At 39.7% G+C, this 20,776-nt stretch overlaps 1 protein-coding gene, 1 long non-coding RNA gene and 2 other non-coding genes across 4 annotated transcripts; 2 read left to right on the plus strand and 2 right to left on the minus strand.

Moving 5' to 3' along the window:
• Nucleotides 1–1,023: 1,023 nt before the first annotated feature.
• LOC135085873 (zinc finger CCCH domain-containing protein 13-like) lies at nucleotides 1,024–19,255 on the plus strand. Its single transcript, XM_063980658.1, has 9 exons — nucleotides 1,024–1,367; nucleotides 3,296–3,373; nucleotides 4,713–4,995; nucleotides 5,808–7,861; nucleotides 8,585–8,689; nucleotides 8,878–8,900; nucleotides 10,006–10,119; nucleotides 17,454–17,591; nucleotides 18,435–19,255. The coding sequence occupies exons 1-9, from the start codon at nucleotides 1,138–1,140 to the stop codon at nucleotides 19,253–19,255; spliced, it is 3,846 nt and encodes a 1,281-aa protein (XP_063836728.1). The 5' UTR covers nucleotides 1,024–1,137.
• LOC135086065 (uncharacterized) lies at nucleotides 2,327–3,249 on the minus strand. The gene is made up of 2 exons (XR_010260282.1): nucleotides 3,013–3,249; nucleotides 2,327–2,489 (listed from the first exon to the last, which is right to left on the minus strand). It is a non-coding gene; the product is annotated as an uncharacterized LOC135086065 (long non-coding RNA).
• On the plus strand, nucleotides 14,558–14,631 carry Trnai-aau (transfer RNA isoleucine (anticodon AAU)). The gene has a single exon. It is a non-coding gene; the product is annotated as a tRNA-Ile (tRNA).
• Trnai-aau (transfer RNA isoleucine (anticodon AAU)) lies at nucleotides 15,837–15,910 on the minus strand. The gene has a single exon. It is a non-coding gene; the product is annotated as a tRNA-Ile (tRNA).
• Nucleotides 19,256–20,776: the final 1,521 nt, after the last annotated feature.

Here is a 20,776-nt window from a genome sequence, read left to right on the forward strand (position 1 = left end):
GGAAAATAGCATGAAAATGGAAGCCATGAAGGAAGAGATCGATAAACAAGGGAGTTCCGTAGAAAAGACGTCATAAATGCTAGCGTAGCGGCTTCCGTACCCAACTAGCAGCGTACGTACAATTTTGCGCACTGACCCGTTCTGCAGTCCAGCAGCACCAGCAGTTTCAGGGGCGTGAACCGTTCCCAATCTCTCGTCTGCCATCGAAGATGGAAGATGATGAAGGACCAGGCTCGACTCAGTCAATCAAGGCATCGGGGTTATAGCTCACTTCACAAAATACATCATCTCAACCATAGGACGTCCACTGCTGAACATAGGCCTCTCCCAATGCTTTCCATGTTGCACAAAATACACTCCACAATATTTCTGTTCTCGGTGTTGGCTGAGCAGTTCAAGCCAATACAGTCAGCGGCGGGGACTTCTACGATAGAAGGTTCCAGAAAGAAGAGGCGGTGACTCCGAAGCGGCGCGACGGCGCGGCGGCGTCTGGAGTAAGCCGCGTCAGCTCGTAGACTAGTGTAGAAAACAGCGAATAATAGCGGGGTAAAAATATAATTATTAGACAGAAGTGGGTACGTAAGACAAAAGAAAAAATACGAATACCCACATTGGCATGAAAAGATCCCTAAATCGAAAAATAGTCGTAGCAACCCCTAAGTTATTTTAAAGTTCCTACTTATTCATCGATACCCCACACTGCCCCATACGATATGCGGTAAAAATAAATTCATCACCACGTTACAAAATAAATGTAAACAAGTTGACTATCTTAAAAAAATATTTTTCAAGATTTTATTTTACCACTTTGTCGGCGTGATTGTTAAAAAAATACAAAAAACAAAATCAAAAATATTTTATTCAGTTTTAACAAAATACATGACAAAATTTTGAGAACCTCCTCTTTTTTAAAGTCGGTTAAAAGACAATTTTGCTAAAGCTCTGGCTGTGAAGGAAACTTCCAAAGCCGTAAGACTTGTATTAAAAAAAATAACTGTCAAACGTCAAATGTCAACTGTCATTACTGTCAAGCTGTGACGCGTAAAATTTGGCGGTGTTTTGTTTTGCGAGTTCGCAAATCAAAGCGTTGTTTTTCTTGTAATTTAGTTGTGATTTTGTGTGTGTGATGCTGTGATAATGACGGCGAAGTTCTTTGTGTACGCGGGCGGGCGCTGGTGCGCGGTGGACACGGCGACGGGGCGCGTGGCGGGCTGGCGGCGGCGCGCGCGCTTCGTGTTTTCTTCGCGGGGCCGGCTGCAGTACGCGCGCTCGGCCGCGGTGCTTCGGGCTCTGCGAGCGTTGGCGGCGGGAAGGCCCTCGGCGGTGCGCGACGGAGCCCCGCTCTCGCAGTTCTGGAAGAAGTCCAGGTCTGATCAATGTTTTCACCTCCGGCTCTGCATTTTGACATGATAAACAGATGATACATTGTTTGTATGCTTAAACGTATATTTATCGTCGATGCAGAAACTTTGCCCTTCATAAACAGGCTGGAATGTCTCCAATTCTTAGAAATATGCTTCATTTGTGCTGATAGAGCAAGTTCTAACAAGTTAAAAGCTAACTAACTACCAAGAGATAACATAAATAAACATGACAAAGTAGTCCTTTTGTTTCATTGATCTTGCTTACTTGATAAGCAGTGGGCTAAGTGAGCTGCTTTGTTAAGACTAATAAATGTAAGTTACACAAAAATGTCTCCAGTACTAGTATCAGTTTCTTATCTGGGTGTATATTAAGTGTTCCTCCGTCTTTCAAATCAGTCTTTGAACATTTTTAACTTCATTAACACGATTATGAGATTCAAAACTAGAACTATATTTTTGTATGAAGTACTATTTTTAACCTCAGAATACAGAACAAACCAGAAGGAGTGTTCGATAACATTTCTACGCGGCAACTTGTGTCCAAAATACTTCCCCTCCCGCGCCCCTCTACCCCCTTTAGTGTTACTAGCGCCGTGTGACACCCCCATTTTTGGGGTAAAATTATGTAATTTTTTAAAGAGATGTTAAACAAGTAAAAAATAAGTAAGTGAAATAAGTACACACGGCCAGTGTTAACTATCCATTTCCGTTTTTGCTCTCGCTCTTATCAAATGGTGATTCTTTGCGATAGAACGAGACGACATGACTGGCCATAGGCATAGATAGTACCTACCTACCTATGAATTTAATTTTTACTCCGAAGTAACTAAGTGTAAGATGATTATTTATTTCTATTAAATAGTGTAATATATGTACTATATTTTATGTAGGTATAATATGTTATTTAAAAGTCAATTACAAAAGTCGAATATAAATTTTAGAATGCCAAGTAAAACAAAAAAGAAACTTAAGGTTCTTTATTATGTAAACATATCGACAACAAAACATTTGTTTACGGCGCAGTAGTGCTTTTAGTTTAACTTTTCTTGGAGTCAAAAACAGAATCCAAATCAAAAACATCACCAATACTTAAATTTGATTGCGAGGCAACTCTGGCTGTGTATCCTGAAAAAAAAATCAGAGTAAGTATGTAAGCAATAATTAATTACTTAAAATTATTATTAAATATACAAATATTGCTGCTGCTGATCTGTTGATACCAATGCCTTACTTTTGAATAAATGGGAAAGTATGAAATTCACGATAGTAATTTATTATCTCCTCATTATTAGGGAGTAATATTATAAATTAATTCAATATATTGAAATCAAATCAAAATCAAAAATATTTATTCAGTTTAGACCACAAGTGGCACTTATAATTTAATTAATCAGGTTGTCATGTCATGGATGAAATTACACTAAAAACTAATTAAAACAAAAAGGATGGGGAAAATATTCCATTATTCTGTGGTAACGCTAACAAAATTAACGCGTGAATTTTTTATAAGTAGACAAATTAATGTAATTCAATATAAAAAAGTAGGGTAAAATATTCCGTTGACCTGTGGCAACACTTACAAAATACAACCGTGATTTTTTTTGAAAATTATTATTTAATTAAAATGAATTGGAAATGTGCTACTTACGGATAAAACATGATCCCATGCACTTTCTTCGTAATTCCAGTAGCATTCTTACATGTTGGAACGGCACAAGACGGCATAATTTAATTATAAAGTGTCAATCTGACGGATATGTAAACAATGCGCGCGCCGGCCATTGACTGATTGCTCTAAAGTCAAAGTAGTGCGATTTGGAGTACTTTATATGAATACACATTTACGCCCGTTGACGGTTTCTGGTTTGTTCCGTATTCTGAGTTTTTAACATCACTATCAGCTCACTCCCACGATCATTTGTAATTTGCAGGTCCAAGCGGCAGTCTGTGTCGAAGAAGGCCGGCTGCCGGTGCCGCCACCACTGCTGCCGGGATGCTCACCGCCATGGGTACTGAGACAGCTCTTGGTTAACTAACTTGCATTGCCGTTGCGGCGTATCATTAGCATCATTACTAACAGCTTGCTAATCACATACTAATAAACCATTTGATGAATTGAAGAAATCTTTCTATCTAACCATAACAAAATCCACACCTTTGGTAGAACAAGAGCACAATTCTGCCGTGCTAACGATATCAGCAGTAACTCCAATATTTTGCTCTTAAAAAACTCCTGTTAGCCCATCTGAAATAGAGCTCATTATGGTTTTGCCAAAAAATGGAGTTACTGCAGATATTGCTAATATGGCAGAATTCTTAAACTATTATTATTTCTATTATATTTTATGCAAATGAGAGCTAATTTTAAGCAAGAGAGATTGTTTGTTCTACCAAAGTTGTGTTGTGTATAGTACATTATTTCTTTAGATTTTCATTAGACATGCTAGCGTATAGATTACACAGTTACACTCGCATTAAACCTATTTTTCAACCAATTTTAATCTTAGTTTACTACAACTAGTACTTTGTTTGGTTCTCTTAAAAATGTTGCATCTGTACATGGGTTAAATTAACAATTACTTTATACCTTGTAATATCTTGGACTTACCATGTGCAATAGTAATTTTCTGGAATAATTCAAAGGAAGGAAGATGCCATTGTGTGTATGTTTCATAAATTAATTGAGTATTCAATTTAAACTAGCTTGGATCCAAATCAATGTATAACCCAAATCATTTATAACTCTTTTTTCTTGCACAAATCATTTAATAGAGGAAAGCTTACATTAATGGAATTTGACCTGAAACATAGTAAATCACTGAATCCTTGTAAAAACATAATTTTATTTTGTTTCACATCATACTGTGAGTGTTTGATGCAACCCCACCTGTATCATGGTAAGTGATGATGAAGTAACTTATATCCAAAGAAATAAAATGATTGAGAACTATCTATGACCCCCTGCCAGCATTGCATAAGCGAATTTCACCCAATTATTCAGCTATTAAGTGTCATAAGCAGACTAACAATTTAAATGTTATATTTTGTTAAGAATCATTGACCAATAGCAAATGCAAACTAATCACATAATAAAAGCTGGCGATTTTACTCCGTTCCAAACATACAGGCTGTCCCCTAAAGTATTAACTAACTGCGTTTTTAGCTATGTGAATCAAAGAGCTACATATTTAGAAGTAGAAGTTTTCAGATTATTAAATCTTATACTTTACTTGAAAAACATAAAAAAAAAATCCAAAACTTTTATCATGTCCTGAATGGACACCTAACTTTATGGGACATTCTGTATTGATAGCCAATAGCCGACTGAAACCCTATGTAATGTGTCAGGTATGCGACTTCGTCCCCGGTGTCAAAGCTAGCCGACGCGGGCGTGCAAGTGACGTCATCGCTCGGCCAGCTGTCCTCGCAGGCCGGGACCACCGCGTCTCAACACCATGACGTCATCCAGAGGACCAGCCATCCCTCTCCTAATAAGCCACTTGCGCAAGAGTCGTCGTCGCCGCGGAAAATTCGCCCCAAACCCCACTCAAAGCCGCGAGCGAAGCGCAAGCGGTCACACTCGGGAAGTCCGTTGAAGGCTGTGCAACAAAATGAAATATGTCTGACACAGGTATACTATCAGAAACCATTTAATTTATTATGCCTACTATGTATGGACTCGCGCGATTGCCAGTGATTCAAAATCGCCAATTTTCCAAAACAGTTTAGAATATTTCAGATCCTAAAAGATCAAGTTAAATCTGCTGAATTAGCCATTGTAAAACACCTTTAGTCCAAAATTGTTATTGTATATTTCTTCGTCACTTAAAACTGAACGCTTTTTCCTATCGATAAAATATTTCTGAGCTCACGCGAACGTTGACCACTTAGGGTTGCACCATCTTGCTTTAACTTTAAGAATCGTCAAAAATTTGTGAAACTACATACAAAGGGCACCGGCTATCGTTAAAGTTAGGTGGTGAAACTCAGCCTTAGTATAGATCGTTTCATCCACGATGAGGGGCCCCACCATTCTTCCACTATTGTTTGAATGTTGTCGGTACACGCTAAATTATCGCTTATACAATAATGACGCTCGGATTGCTCGGATTAAATGCCGCACCCTGCGCTTCCCTCGACCAAAAATTGGTGAGGCGCGTCTTTGTGGATGAAACGATCTATCTACATACTAATTTATAAATGCGAAAGTAACTCTGTCTGTCTGTCTATCTGTCACGCTTTCACGCCTAAACCACTGAAGCGATTTTGATGAAATTTGGCATAGAGATAGTTTGAGTCCCGGGAAAGTACATAGGATAGTTTTTATCCCGGTTTTTGAAACAGGGACGCGCGCGATAAGGTTTTTCTGTGACAGACAAAGTTCCACGCGGGCGAAGCCGCGGGCGGAAAGCTAGTATTATCATAACGTTCCCGTTGCTAAAGCCCGCAGACGCGCAGTGCAAGGAGCTGGTGATCAACGAGGACGACGTGGAGCTGTACCGCGCCTACCTGCTCGCGCACGAGCCGGCCTTCGACCTGTACCGCTTCGACGCCGACGAGGCCTACAAATTACGCGTCTTCTTCCGCATCAACCCGCTCGTGAGCGTCGAGCGGTGCGCGCGTTTAGAACGGATGCTCCGCGGTCGGACCACTAGTCAAGACATGCCGCTCGAAGACTTCGCTTCCACGCTCGGGCTCAAGGCCGTGGCCGAGCGGTCGCAGCCCGAACGTACACAGTACAGAATGAGGCAACTAATCGAAAATGATGTCACAGTCATTGAAGACTCGGACGAAACGGATAGGGAAATGAGAAATAATAAGACAAGACAAAATAAACATGAAAAAGTGAAAAGGAGAGAAGATAGAAACCGAGACCAAATCAAGACGTCAAATGACCACGATTCCAAAGAGACTAATTTGAGTAGGGATAAGAAACTCATCGCATTACAGAAGCTGCTCGAGTCCTCTTCTGATGATGATGAGGATATTAATAAAAAGAATAAAGAAAGGAAACGAAAGGCATCTTTCTCTGATGCTGACGACGCTAAACGAGTAACTAGACCTAAAATGGACACAAACAAGACACAACAGGACACTTCTTCGGACGAAGACGAAAAAAGATCTAGTAGCCCCTCTTCCGACGCATGTGATGAATTAGTTAAGAAGTTAAAGAAAATATTTGAGACCGATAACAGTAAACAAAAACCATCTTCTGAAAAAGATAAAAATAAAAACGACAGATCGAAAGCCAAGAATGAGGCAAAGAAAGCAATTGACATATCGTCAGATGAAGACGATACAAATGACAGAGTACGGACGAAAAGTAAGAAAACGACTATAGACAACACAAATAAGCCAGAAAACAAAAACGATAGGTCGAAAACTAAAAATAATGGAAAGAAAGCAATTAATGACACGTCATCCAACAAAGAGGATAAACTCAATAGAGCAAGGATGAAAAATAAAAACACGCTAGAAATCTCATCGAGTGAGGACGATGATACGAACCGTATAACTAGAAATGGAAATAAAATTAACACAAATAAACCAGAAAACAAAAATGACAAATCGAAAACTAAGACTGATGGAAAGAAAGCAATTAATGGCACGTCATCCAATGAAGAGGATAAACTTAATAGAGCAAAAACAAAAAATGAAAACTCGCGAGAAAGCTCGTCGTCAAGTGAAGACGAAGATACGGAAGAATCCTCATCTGATGAAGATGACGACTCTACTGATGAAAGTAATGGAAACCAAAAGACTCAAAAATCGTCTTCAGATGAAGACTTCGAAGTGAATAAGAGAAAAGTTAAAAAGTTAAAAAAATCTGGCGTCAGAAATAAAAGGTCAAGTTTAAGAAATGATAAAAAGAAGCAATATATCGAAGTGTCCTCGTCTGATGATGATGAGGATAATACAATAAACAGAATGAGGCTCAGAATCAAAAATCCTACTCGAGAAGACTCGAGTTCAGACAGTGAAGATGTAAATAATAAAATAAAGATTAAAAATAATAATCAAAAGACGGTAACAGAGTCTTCTTCCGATGAAGAAGAAACCGAAAATGTTAGAGCGAACACTAACAAAAATTCTAAACAGGCGACATCTTCAGATGAGTTCGACGATACGAACAAGACGTTGTGGAGGAAAAACCAAAAGAAACATACTGCAGATAATGATGAATCCGAAGACGAAAACACGAACAAAATGAGGACTAGAAACCAGAATCAGGTTCAATCTTCTTCCAATACCACGAAAACGAAGAGCAAAAACACGAAAACGAACGCGAAAACATCGGGCGAAGATACAGATAAAGAGAATAAAGCTGAAGATATGAAGAAAAGGTTGAGAAACAAATCGAACGTCACCGTTATCAGCTCCAGCTCGGGCGAAGATAAAAATGATGATGATGAGTTCGCCAGGAAGGCCAAGGTGTCGAAAGTCGTGAAACGCCTGAAGAAACGGATACGAGCTGCTCCTAAGCCCAGCGAAACTTCGTGAGTGTTTTACTATTTTATACTTTTTTATTAGATTTTTTCATGCCTTAATTTTCAAGTAGTGATTGCACCTTAATCCAGTATTAGAAGGACTAAGTGCCATTTATCATTTTGTTATTAGTGGACGAGCTTACGCCTCCATTGGCATAGATTTTAATAAACAGTAACAAATTCTAACAAATCTGTGAACTAGCCTGATGCCAAAGCTATAATAACATTGTACATTTTCTACAAATTATCACTCGTATGATGTTGTTACACGTTACGTGTGGCCTTTGAAACGTTACACGTAGCGTGTGATACTTTACACGTGACGTGTGATACGTTGCACGTGACGTGTGACACGTTGCATGTGATTTGTGGCACGTTACGCGTGACATGACGTGTGATATATTAACACGTGACGATTTTCATGTGGTGTGTGAATGTGTGATATAGATGACCCACGCTGAACTGTCCCACCAAACTCAATGACAGGGGGGCGCTACCATCGTTCAACTATATGGTTTCCAACATGGCAAAAATCGGAACCAGCGATCCGGTATTGACGGTGGCGCCCCGCTGTCAATGTCATGGTTAGGACAGTTCAGTATTTTAGAACTATACCTTACACATGACGTGTGATATGTTACACGTGTTGTGTGACACTTTACACGTGCCGTGTGACGCGTCACGTGTCGTGCGTCGTATATGTCGTAACGTTTGCCGTGTCGTGTGTGGCAGGCGCGTGTATTCCACGCTGGAGGACCAGGCCATCGTGTCGTGGGTGTCGGCGGGTCGCGAGCGGCTCGTCAACGGGAACGCCGTGTGGCAGGAGCTGCAGACCAGGTTCCACTCCATCGCCGGACGCAGTGAGTCACCAGAATAGTGTTACCATCATCATCATCATTATCATTTCAGCCACAGGGGAGCTGCAGACACGGTTCCACTCTATCGCCGGACGCAGTGAGTCATTAGAATATTGTTACCATCATCATCAGCATCATCATTTCAGCCACAGGGAAGCTGTAGACCAGGTTCTACTCCATCGCCGGACGCAGTGAGTCATCAGAATATTGCTATCATCATCATCATCATCATTTCAGCCACAGGGAAGCTGTAGACCAGGTTCCACTCCATCGCCGGACGCAGTGAGTCATCAGAATATTGTTGGGCTACGGTCTCATATCAAACGCTATACGACGACGTAGGTACGACGCGATGTCAACGTCAAACGTTCCTATGGACGCCGTACGCCGACGTCAACGTCTGAAAAAGATCACAATTCACAACAGTACATTTCTAAGTAAGTATTGTCATTTTATAGGAGACCACAGCCGGGCAGCCTTACGAAATGTAAAATCTTACTAGCCATAATACGAGTAAAGACCGTTTCATCCACTCGGACGCGCCCCACCAATTGTTGGTCTCGGTCGCGCGGGGAGTTTGATCGGAGCAATCCGAGCGGCATTATTGTAGTGTGTGTGTAACACTCAAACATTAGCGAAAGAATGGTGGGGCGCGTCGTCGTTGATGAAACGATCTACAGGGTGGAATTTTGTAATGCCACCTGGAGGGAAAGTACTCTTAATACTGTAGATAGAACATTTTACTCAAAGAAAACATTCCTTTATTTTTGAAAAGAAAGAGAACTGCATTCAAAGCTTTTCTAAATTTTTTCGAAAATTCACCACCATACCATGTAATTTTCTGTAAATAATTTAAGATTTCATGGTTTTCCTTTCATTTGATTTATCAAGTTTGTTAGAGAGATTTCATCCTTATACTTAACCCTAACGATCGATGCAATAAAAATAAAGGGTGTAATTTTAGGCAAATTTTACTTGGTTCGATTCCCAGGTGTCATGTGGCAAGCCAATTTTTAGAAATCTTTGAATGCAGTTCTATTTCTTTTCCTAAATTAAGGAATGTTTCCTTTGAGTAAAATTTTCTATCTACAGTATTAAGAGTACTTTCCCTCCAGGTGGCATTACAAAATTCCACCCTGTATAACGGTCGTGGGTCCCGTCTCGGCCTCGTGTCTTTCTCCTGTCTCTGTCGCGGTGCGAACCGCCTCCTAAAAAGTGCTCTTTGGGAGCTTACTTGCATAAATAAATATTTTATTTTGATTTGATTGTATTGTAACGTTCGTTTGCGTGTGTCAGGCCGCACGTGGCACTCGCTGCGCAACCGCTACCTGCGGCACATCCTGCCGGCGCTGGGCCGCCTGGCGCTGCCGCCCGCGCAGATCGCCCGCCTGCGAGCCGCCGCCGCACAGGGTGAGCATACTACGTGTATATTTCAACATTAAAACCATATTAAATATCAGCTGAGCTTTCTTTAACCGACTTAACAAAAGGAGGACGTTCTCAATTCGGTTGGGTTTTTATGTATGTACACCGATTACGCCGATATTTCTGATCCGATTTACGAAATTCTTTTTTGATCGATGCGAAATAGTTGCCATTTATTTGGTCCCATTAAAATTTAATTTAATTTGAAAATGGAAAATGTTTATTTCGTTAACAACAATAATGAATAAAAGGACATTGTCAGAAACCGCCTAAAAACCGCCCAAAAACATTAACCCATCATAATTATTTTCTATTTTTTTTAATACATTAAGCACCCTTTCATTCTAATGGACACTTAAGCATTGAAAAATTAAATAAATAAGTCTTTTAACGTTTATTCTATAATACTATTACAACTTCCGGACGTTTTGGTGCGTGGCATGGTCTAAAACCTATCAAGTTCCATAATTTTTGCCGATAAAATCTGTACGAGGCATTACCGTACTTTATTGCTGGGAGTCCATGTATAGTGATGTTCCTGCGGCCATCATAGACAATAAAATATCGATTTTGAAAATAAAATAAATCGATTAAACTGCTTTGAAGACTAGATTTGCGTTAAAAGCTAAAAAGATATTGACACTATTACAAGAAGCTATCTAAAGTGTCCAACTGGTCGAAGGTCGTAAATAAAATAAAAATAATTCGGACCATAAACTGATATTCATGGTATCATAACTGTAAAAGTGTCAGAATCCGATGTTGAATCCAATGCCAGTTGAAGTGTGAGAAACATATATCAACCTAGTATAGTTGCCAGTCTCTCATAATCTATGCCAATGAGGGTTTTCGCGATTGAAAAATCCGCCAGATGGCAATACGTAGACGTGAGGTCCAAATGCTGCATGATTGGTTATTTTTGACATGACATTGACAGATATCCACCAATCATGCAGCATTTGGACCTCGCGTCTACGTATTGCCATCTCGCGGATTTTTCAATCGCGAAAACCCTCATTCATAGCACATGTATAATAATAGACCAAATGAACTTTTATAGATTGTGAAAGAGAAGATAAAGATTTTATTATTTTATTAAAATCTTGCCACGAGGTAGTTTTTCAGTAGAAACCAGGATTGGATAATCGCTACAGGCAAGTATCAGAACATTTTATAAATATTTTTAATCGATTATATCCTTGTGAATCGTTTAATAAATTGTCATTTTACTTTTTCAATTAAAACTTTTTCAATCCCTAGTCTTGTCAAACTGTCATAATGTCAACAAATTATAAATGTCACGTCAGTTGACTCAATTTCAGTCTTCTGTGCGTTTATTGTATTTTTATTTCAATGAAATAGTGCTAAAGGGTTAGTACTAAAAGTGAAAGCCTTTTTTCAGAAAGAAAACCAATGTGGTGCCCTTATTATTCATACTGTTTGAAAGTTACAAGTCAGTGATACAGAGTTGCCGACATTATAACTCCGTAGTGATACCATACCAAAGAAGAAGTTTTCCTAAACACTTGTGTTATTTTTATATGTGATCAAATAAAAAGGATTAATTCTACTGCTCAAATGGAATAACTTATCCCAAGAGACCGAATATAAAAAAAACCTCTCCATAGAAATTATCACCATCACGAGGATGTGAATTTTTTTGAGAATTTGATATTGGTCCTGTAAGAAAAGTAGTTGTATTTCAGTAGTAGAATCAACCCTTCTTGTTTCATCAGCAAGAGTAACTATAAAAACCCCCTGTAGGTAGGTATTATTAAGCTGAAGAGTTTGTTTAGTGTCAAAGACTCTCACACAGTGTAACTTAAATTGGCATATTATGATAATGAACATAAAAACTTAAATAAATATTTATGTTAATATTTTTTCTATTTATTTATTTTCCCAAAGCTTCACAGTGACAGCTGAAACAGCAATACTGTTGTAAAACTAAACTTGGAACAAACTGTTACAAATATTTTACAAATTAAAATAAAACCGCATGTTGCTTTACTTTCTCGTATAGGTAGGTAATAAATGTAATTAATGGCTAGATTATTAATGTTACTTTGTTACCCTCAATAGTGAGGAGATCTTATAAAATGGTAACCCTTTCATTCAAGTGCTCTTTCTTCGCATAGGCTTCTGTGATTTGGCCAAGGGCCACACACATTGCGATAACATTATGCGACATTGATTTGACAGCAGCGGAGTGAAGTCTTGCGACTATGAAAAATGATACCCTGTAATCGTAGCGCATATAGACATAGACGGGGCGAGGCACATAGCTCGTAGAGCTGATGGCCGCTGGGGCAGGAAAGTTCTTGAGTGGCGACCACGAGCCGAAAGACGTAGCGTGGGCAGGCCTCCCACTAGGTGGACCGACGATCTGGTGAAGGTCGCGGGAGGTGCCTGTATGCGAGCGGTGCAGGATCGGTCTTCGTGGAAATCCTTGGGGGAGGCCTTTGTCCAGCAGTGGACGTCTTTTCGGCTGAAACGAACGAACGAACGATACGTATTACCACTATTTACCAGACATTACTATTTATTGCATACTAGCCGGATTACACGTAGGAGCACGCGCGTTACAGCTTCGGCCTTGCATTATTATAAGATCTTGTTCCGCCCTTTTACGAACTTCCTCCGTGAGGATATCCCCGCCGAATTCTATGATGAACCTATCAAAAGTCATATTCTGCAATATCAACCCACCACAAGGTGGACCGACGACCTGATAAAGGTAGCGGGAAGGCGCTGGATGCAGGCCGCTACCAACCGTGCGATGTGGAAGTCATTGGGGGAGGCCTATGTTCAGTAGTGGACGTCCTGTGCCTGAAATGATGATGATGATGATGAAATGAATGAAAATGACAAATCTTCGAACGTGTATAATACCGTGCCAAAGTAATCATATTTTATAATTTTGGCACCTTAATAACTATCATTATTATTATTATGTTTGTACGCTTTGGAGCTCACGGGTCAAAAGTGGCCCGGTCCTTTATAAGGCTTTATTATTATTATTATTGCCGTTTTTGTTGTAAAGATCATGCAGCGCTACTTGCGGATATTATTGGAAAGAAAACTATGTGGGCTCTAGATCTGAAGCCGCTTTAACGAACACGAAGTGCTCATACAATGCGGCGTATTTTCTTCCAGTCTTTAGTCAGGACATTAGTCGAATTAAAACCCCGGTTGAACGTGATATAGCCGCACTAGAATATGCTTTTTTGCATAATCGCAAGACTTCGTTCCGGTGTCGACCGAATGTTATCATGATGTATGTGGCCCAGGGGTTACCGTAGCCGCTAAGGTTTGAAACTTCTTGCTTAAAATATTGTAGTCTTTGGCATAGACTACGACGGTAGTCATGGAGATAGGAGTATGTTATCTCGTGTCAGATGTAAATGGTGAAAAGAAAACTCATGATTCGTGTTATTTTTATGCAATATGTAGGTATTTTATAAAAGTGGAACCCCGAGTGATCTCCAAAACCCATTCTATTATTATATACGATTCGGCTTCGATATCTATAATACAATAGGAGTTTATTTCATGTGTCAGATGACAAGGGTGGAAACAACCTACGATTCATGTTGTTTATTTACGTGCAATATGTGGGCATATTATAAAAGTGGAATGCCGAGTTGTATTTCTAAAACTTGTTCTATTATTTTATACTATTTGGCTGCGACTCGGCGTGACGACAATACAAAACATTTTTCGCGAATCGGTGTTCATACATTCACACAATACATTAGACGCCATGTTGTCATAAACGACATATTATAAAATCGCTGTGATTTAATATTCTTAATCATTAATTTTATGGCAAGTGTCCATCAGGAATCATTGTTCTTACACACAGAATCGTATTATTTCGCTTTCGGGTAGTAATATGTCAAAATTGTTGGTTCTTAGGCGAACAATGTATGGAGAACGAACATTGTCCTTTGAGATGGACTCTTTCTTGTAAATGCAACGGCACCTGTGCCAGAAAGAGTTACTCTCGCTTTTATTTTTTCAGTAGAAGTTAGAGTAGGCGCACACCGTTGATTTTTCGTCGGCCGATAGTTTACTCGGGCAGTTGATCAAATGGGCATGTATGGGAGTGCGCACACTACGCCGATTTGATTTGGCCGATTCTTCATACAATTTGAAATCGGGGACAACTATCGGCCAACTAAAAATCAACGGTGTGCGCCTACTCTTATACTTAGTGCAAAAAGTTTTTAAAGTATCTCTGAAATCGAAAGTGTTGAATTCTTTTACATAAATATTCTAAGTACGTAGGTACGTATACAAAAATCATTTCAGTCAGAATTTTTTTTTACATGTGCCAAGTTTCATAGGCAGAGGAATTATTCGAAAGTCTCCATACAACGAATCTCCTCGTTGATCGGACAATTTCGCCCGAACGAACATCGGCCCATTAGCTCAGTTGGTTAGAGCGTCGTGCTAATAACGCGAAGGTCGCGGGTTCGATCCCCTCATGGGCCAATATTTTTTTTTTCGGGAACAAAAATATAAATTTTCTACGATATACAATTCTGTTTTACAAGAATAGAAGAAAGAAAAGAACTGTGAAAGATACGCTGAAAGCCATGGTTTGATATACAACGCGAAGAAAAGTGAGTGTATGGTCTTTCATAGTAGAGGAAAATGTCCAGATAATATTCCATCTATAAAACTCAATGGTGCGCCTTTAAAAAAGGTAGAACAATTTAAATACCTTGGACATCTAGTGACCTCTGATTTGAAGGATGATGCGGATATTGAAAGGGAGCGCAGGGCACTGTCTGTGAGAGCAAATATGATTGCCCGTAGGTTTGCTCGCTGCTCAGTGGATGTTAAAATCACTCTCTTTAGAGCTTTCTGTACGTCCCTATACACGAGTAGTTTATGGATAAATTACACTAAGAAGCAGTACGGTGCCTTGCGTGTCCAGTTCAATAATGCCTTCAGGGTGCTGTTGGGGCTGTCTCGGTTCTGTAGCGCGTCCGGGATGTTTGCCGAATTCGGCGTAGATTGTTTTTACACAACGATGCGAAAAAGGTGCGCATCCCTGGTGCGCCGGACCTGGGGGAGCTCAAGCAGTATCCTGAGGCTATTCTCTGAGCGTTTTGACTGTCAGTACATGAATCATTGTTGCATGATTCATGTGCTGCCTAATTTAAAATAACCATGACATTATTGAAATTATTATTGATATTAATGTAATTATGTAAATTGTAATGTTGGATATATTTTATTGATTTATTTAATTTTAAATTTGAATGTAAACTAACCTTAACTAATATGATCCCAATGTGATTGAAATAAATAATTATTTAATTTAATTTAATTTTAATTTAATTTAATTTAAATTTACATTGATATCTGTATACATTTTTTTTAATATGCACCACAATTACTACATAGTATAAAACAAAGTCGTCGTCTGTCCCTATATATGCTTAGATTTTTAAACTACGCAACGGAATTTGATACAGTTTTTTTTTAAATAAATTGAGTGATTCAAGAGGAAGGTTTTTAAGTAAGCTTCGAACCCGTGCGAAGCCGGGGTGGGTCGCTAGTAAAACAATAAAGCTGAGTTGCACCACCGTATTTTACTTCAACAAACATCAAAAGTCTGTGAAACTCCATGCGAAAACACCGATTATTTCAAAGTTAAATAAATCGCCCAGTCCTGCAAAAATATTTACTGGCCCATGAGGGGATCGAACCCGCGACCTTCGCGTTATTAGCACGACGCTCTAACCAACTGAGCTAATGGGCCGATGTCTTTGCTGGCAAAAGTACAAATACCCACAATATCATTTTGTAGTTTAAAGATAAAAAGTCGTTTTTATTGCGCTTAAGATAGTATTTTTATAACACATTTTCTTATTATAATACTCTGTTGTAAAATATGATTAAATATCTAATAGATTGGCAATACAAGGATTAGTTCTGCTAAAAATACCTGTCTTTTGCATGAAAAATCATAAAAGGAGAAGGTCCTAAAAAATCGACTGGGACTGAATGGGTATCTCGATTCTGGATTTTTCTGAATTGGGTATCATCAGTAGTTCATTAAAATGCGCATTTTACCGCTTCGCATAGCAGGTTGCAAGTAATGTACGTACAACACCACTACATACGCAGTGACGTGCGATTGAATGCTTTCTGTTAGTTCGAATGTGCTCATTCCACTGCGGTATCAGCACTTGACGTTCGAATAATCTTTAGTACTACCAGAGTAAATACAAATGAGTAGGTCATCTTCATAGAAATGCCCGAGCGCGGTTTGTATGTGAGCGCGCCAATACGTATGCGGAGCGCACGCACACACTGACAAAATTTAGCGTTGATTAGCGGTGAGTTGCCCCGAATTTCACATACAAACCGCGCTCGGTCCGTTTCTATGAAGATGACCTACTCATTTGTATTTACTCTGGTACTACGCAAGCAATGTAAAGTGTTTACATTATGTGTTTACTCTCATGCTCGCACTAAAAAGAATTAAAATGAAAAGTAATATTGTATAAACTAATAATAATTTCTCAAATGTTATAGTGTCATGCTTCTCAATCTGGACTGTTACTTAGCTTTATTATTAGTTTTTTTAAAGAGATAACTTGGCATTGTCATTCTCACTAAAATGTCTCTGGGGTGGTGGCGTAGTGAGGCGGGTAGTTACATTCCCTCTAATATGGTCGAGTGAAGCGATGGCTGGTTCACTCGTCATGTCTGTGAACAGGCGCTGCTTTCGGGGACTGGTCAATCCAAGTTATTCAAATTTATGTATGCGAGTCATTTCTACTAGTACCTTAATATGTAAGTCTAGATATTAGCACGTCACTACCTTGTTTAATATACCACGCAATCTTGTATACCTACCCATTCTTATGAAACACCATACAAGAATGCATGGTAAATTCAGTGAACTGCTCCTGAATCGAATGTACCTACTACTACTATTTCTATTTATTTATATTAACCGGCAGACAGTGGTGACTGAGTTTGTTGCGGCGCTTCTTCTCAGCACTTGCCAAATGTTGGTCTCGAAGCGCTGGTAGGGTAAAAAGATTATGAGACATGTAGAGGCTCCTTAAGAGCATATTTTATGACGATTTGTAAGAACTATTTATTAGTCTAAACAAATAAAGAAATTTTGACTTTGACTTTTGACTTTATGACGTCGCTGCTGTCATCATTGCTGTCGCGCGCAATGTGTTCTGTTTTTGGGCATATTGCTGCGACACTGGCCCCGCCCCCTTTTCACATCTCTCTTCAGTTCCTGTGGTCTGTGTATCGTAAGCTAAGCCTGTGTTGCGCAGGCTGCATGCGGCGCGGCAACAAGCAGGCCTCCATCTTGGCGCAGACGCCCGTCACCGGCGCCTCCACGCGCCGCAAGCGCCCGCCGCCCGCCTCGTCGCCTGAGCGCGGCCTGAGGGACCAAAGCAAGACTGGGACCGGTGAGTAACGTTATAATAAATTTCGGTTTTTATATAACCTATGACACTCAGCAATAATGTGGCTTTCTATTGGTGAAATAATTTTTAAATCGGTTCAGTAGATCGCGAGATTACCCCTTACAATTTAATAAATATACAAACACACAAACTTTACCTCTTTATAATATTAGTAATGAATTAAATTAAAATAGAGAATATTGGGTCTTACTGCGACATTTTTTTTCACCATCATTTCAGTTACAGAATGTACAATGGAGGGAAGTCGAACCTTAACTTCGAACTCCTCCTGTGTTCTTCTAATTTAATTTCGTTGCGGGTCCAATGACAGATATCTTTCCTCCGGGACAAACTTGACCTTCACTGGTTGTGTTTTTATTCGCGGTCAAGCTGTAGATTCTGGCTGGAGTTGCAGCGGTGGGAACGAGAAAATCAAAATCAAAAATATTTATTCAGTTTAGACCACAAGTGGCACTTATGAGAGGTGTTAATAGTCCCATTACAGAATGTCCACTGCTAAACATAAGCCTCCTCCAATGATTTCCATATTGACCGGTTAGTAACGGTTTGCTACCTTTATGAGGTCGTCGGTCCACCTTGTGGGTGGACGTCCTATGCTGCGTTTTCCGGTACGTAGCCCCTACTTCAGAACCTTGCTGCCCCACCGGCCGACAGTTCTGTGTACTATGTGCTCTGCCCATTGTCACTTTAGCAAAGCCTATAAGGAAATATTGTTACTTATATAAATAAGATTTTCATATAATTACTTTGTATGTAATGTTGTTAGTATGCCTCAATAAATAAATACTTGTTGATATAAAATAAATAAGTTAAATCTATTTCCAGAAAACCGACCGAATCCGCAGGCGCGGGAAATGCCGAAACTACGAATATTGCGCTCCAGCGCCGCCCACGACAGCGACCCGGCATCCTCCGATGCGCGCGGGACAGACGGGGACAAGAAAGGGGACACGCCCGTCATGAAACGGGACAAGAAGCGCGAGTTGTCCCGCACGCCTACTTATGAACAGCTGACTCGCCAATTCGCGGCGAGATCACGATCCACGCCCGCTGCCAGCCCTGTATTGCAAAATAGAGAAAAAACGCCGGATAAGTCGCCCAGACGAACGCGCAACTCGTCGCATGTCCGAGACGAATCGCAGACGAGCGATCAATCTCCCGCCCGGGACAAGTTGCGGGCCCGGGACAAGTCGCACGGAGACAAATCTCAAACGAGTGAAAAATCACGTACTCACGACAAGCCGCACGCTAAAGACGGATCCCAAACGAGTGACCAGTCACCCACCCGGGACAAGTCGAACACTCGCGATAAATCTCGTAGAGATAAGTCGCGCACTAAAGACAGATCACAAACGAGCGACAAATCGCATAGCCGTGACAAGTCGCACAGTAAAGACAAATCAAAAGCGAGCGATAAGTCACCCACCCGAGACAAATCGCGTACCCAGGACAAGTCGCAGATTAAAGACAGGTCTCAAACTCGCGACAAATCAAGCACACGCGACAAATCGCGGGAACGTGACAAATCTCAAAAGTCAGAAAAGTCCTCCACTCGCGACAAGTCGCGGACGAACGAGCCGAAGACTCGCGACAAATCGCAACCAAGGACGAGAAAGTTGTACAACCCTAACGCAGTGCTCCGCTGACCTCTGAGTGCATTATAAGTGGCCGGTTCACCATTTTGTTGTCGACTGTAGTACAGTCAGCGCCAAATAGTTTGTGACACCCAAGTAGCCAAAAAGATCGCAACACTTCTGTGTTACAATAAAAGGTTGTCATCTTTTTGGCCACTTTGGTTGTCACAGAATTATTTGACACTGACTGTAGGCACGCCGGTCGTTCGTATAGAAGTTTAAAATCATTATACGATTTGAAAATAAATATAAATTAAAATATTTTTAATAAAATCATGATTTGATCATGTATCGGAAAACGTTCGTGTGGTTTCGTTAATTTTAGAGCTTGTTAAGTGATTTTTCATGTGTTCAAGTATGTTTGGTATTCATAAATCTATCAAATTGTAACTGAATGGATTTCCATTTGTATTTTAAAAAGTCAGGTTTATTGTTTTAGCTTTTAGCATTGCATAAAATGTTCCAACAATTTATTATGGATTGAGGATTATGTGCCTACTTTAAAAATGTTTTCATTATGTTAATATTATGCTTAAGAAGCTTTGAACGTGATAATGCATGTGACCAATTAACATAATTAAACTACTGGGAAATGTATACAAATACAAGAAATGTGTATCGTTCTTTATTAACGTTACACAGCCAAGGTTTTGTATACATTTCCTAGGACACAAAATTTTTATTTCAAATATGTAATCCTGATTGGTTTTTTATCCTTGTAAGTTTTCAGTCGTTTTTAGTTTTTTTCAGTGTTACTCGACTAATGTAATAAACGTACGTTTTAATAAACGACGGAGACTTTTTCAAACAAACGACAGAAAGTGTCACATTGTGTTTATAGGAACTTGATTCAAGTGTAAATAGTATGTTAACTACCTCTTAAAGCCCGATGCCCGCCCTAGGAATAAAGGAACGTGCATGCTTTTTTCCATTCTTAAAAATACCGCGTATTATGTGACGTCACGTGCACGCCTACTTCCATATACCTACGAAATATTTTATTTTTATGTGTTTTAACTTTCATACATTTAAAACACTCCTTTAATCTTTATTGCCAAAACTGAAATTAATTCCTTACATATACATATAAAAAAACTAGCTTTCCGCCCGCGGCTTCGCCCGCGTGGAATTTTGTCTGTCACAGAAAAACTTTATCGCGCGCGTCCCTGTTTCAAAAACCGGGATAAAAACTATCCTATGTTCTTTCCCGGGACTCAAACTATCTCTATGCCAAATTTCATCAAAATCGGTTGCGAGGTTTAAGCGGGAAAGCGTAACAGACAGACAGACAGACAGAGTTACTTTCGCATTTATAACATTAGTTGGGATTCTTGCTTGTGCTACGCTTATGTTGAATGCTGTGTGGAGTGTATGGTTTCGGCGGGCAGAGGCTGTTTTGTGAAATGTGTTCTTCCATTTCTTTCAAAGAAAGGTTCATATCGAAGAGTAATAATTAAGTTACTTATGTCGAGAGATCTCCTTGAATATTTTAATAAATGAATCTTGTTACACAATTTTGTTTTTATGATTAAC

The sequence above is a fragment of the Ostrinia nubilalis genome, chromosome 30 (assembly GCF_963855985.1).
Source record: "Ostrinia nubilalis chromosome 30, ilOstNubi1.1, whole genome shotgun sequence".
Classification (NCBI taxonomy): Eukaryota; Metazoa; Arthropoda; class Insecta; order Lepidoptera; family Crambidae; genus Ostrinia; species Ostrinia nubilalis.

Bases quoted from the DNA above. Each gene is read 5' to 3' on its own strand.
- LOC135085873 (XM_063980658.1), top strand. From the start codon at position 1,138: ATGACGGCGAAGTTCTTTGTGTACGCGGGCGGGCGCTGGTGCGCGGTG. The intron at 3,374-4,712 runs GTACTGAGACAG...GTAATGTGTCAG, and splicing joins CGGGATGCTCACCGCCATGG to GTATGCGACTTCGTCCCCGG. The intron at 10,120-17,453 runs GTGAGCATACTA...TGTGTTGCGCAG, and splicing joins GCGAGCCGCCGCCGCACAGG to GCTGCATGCGGCGCGGCAAC.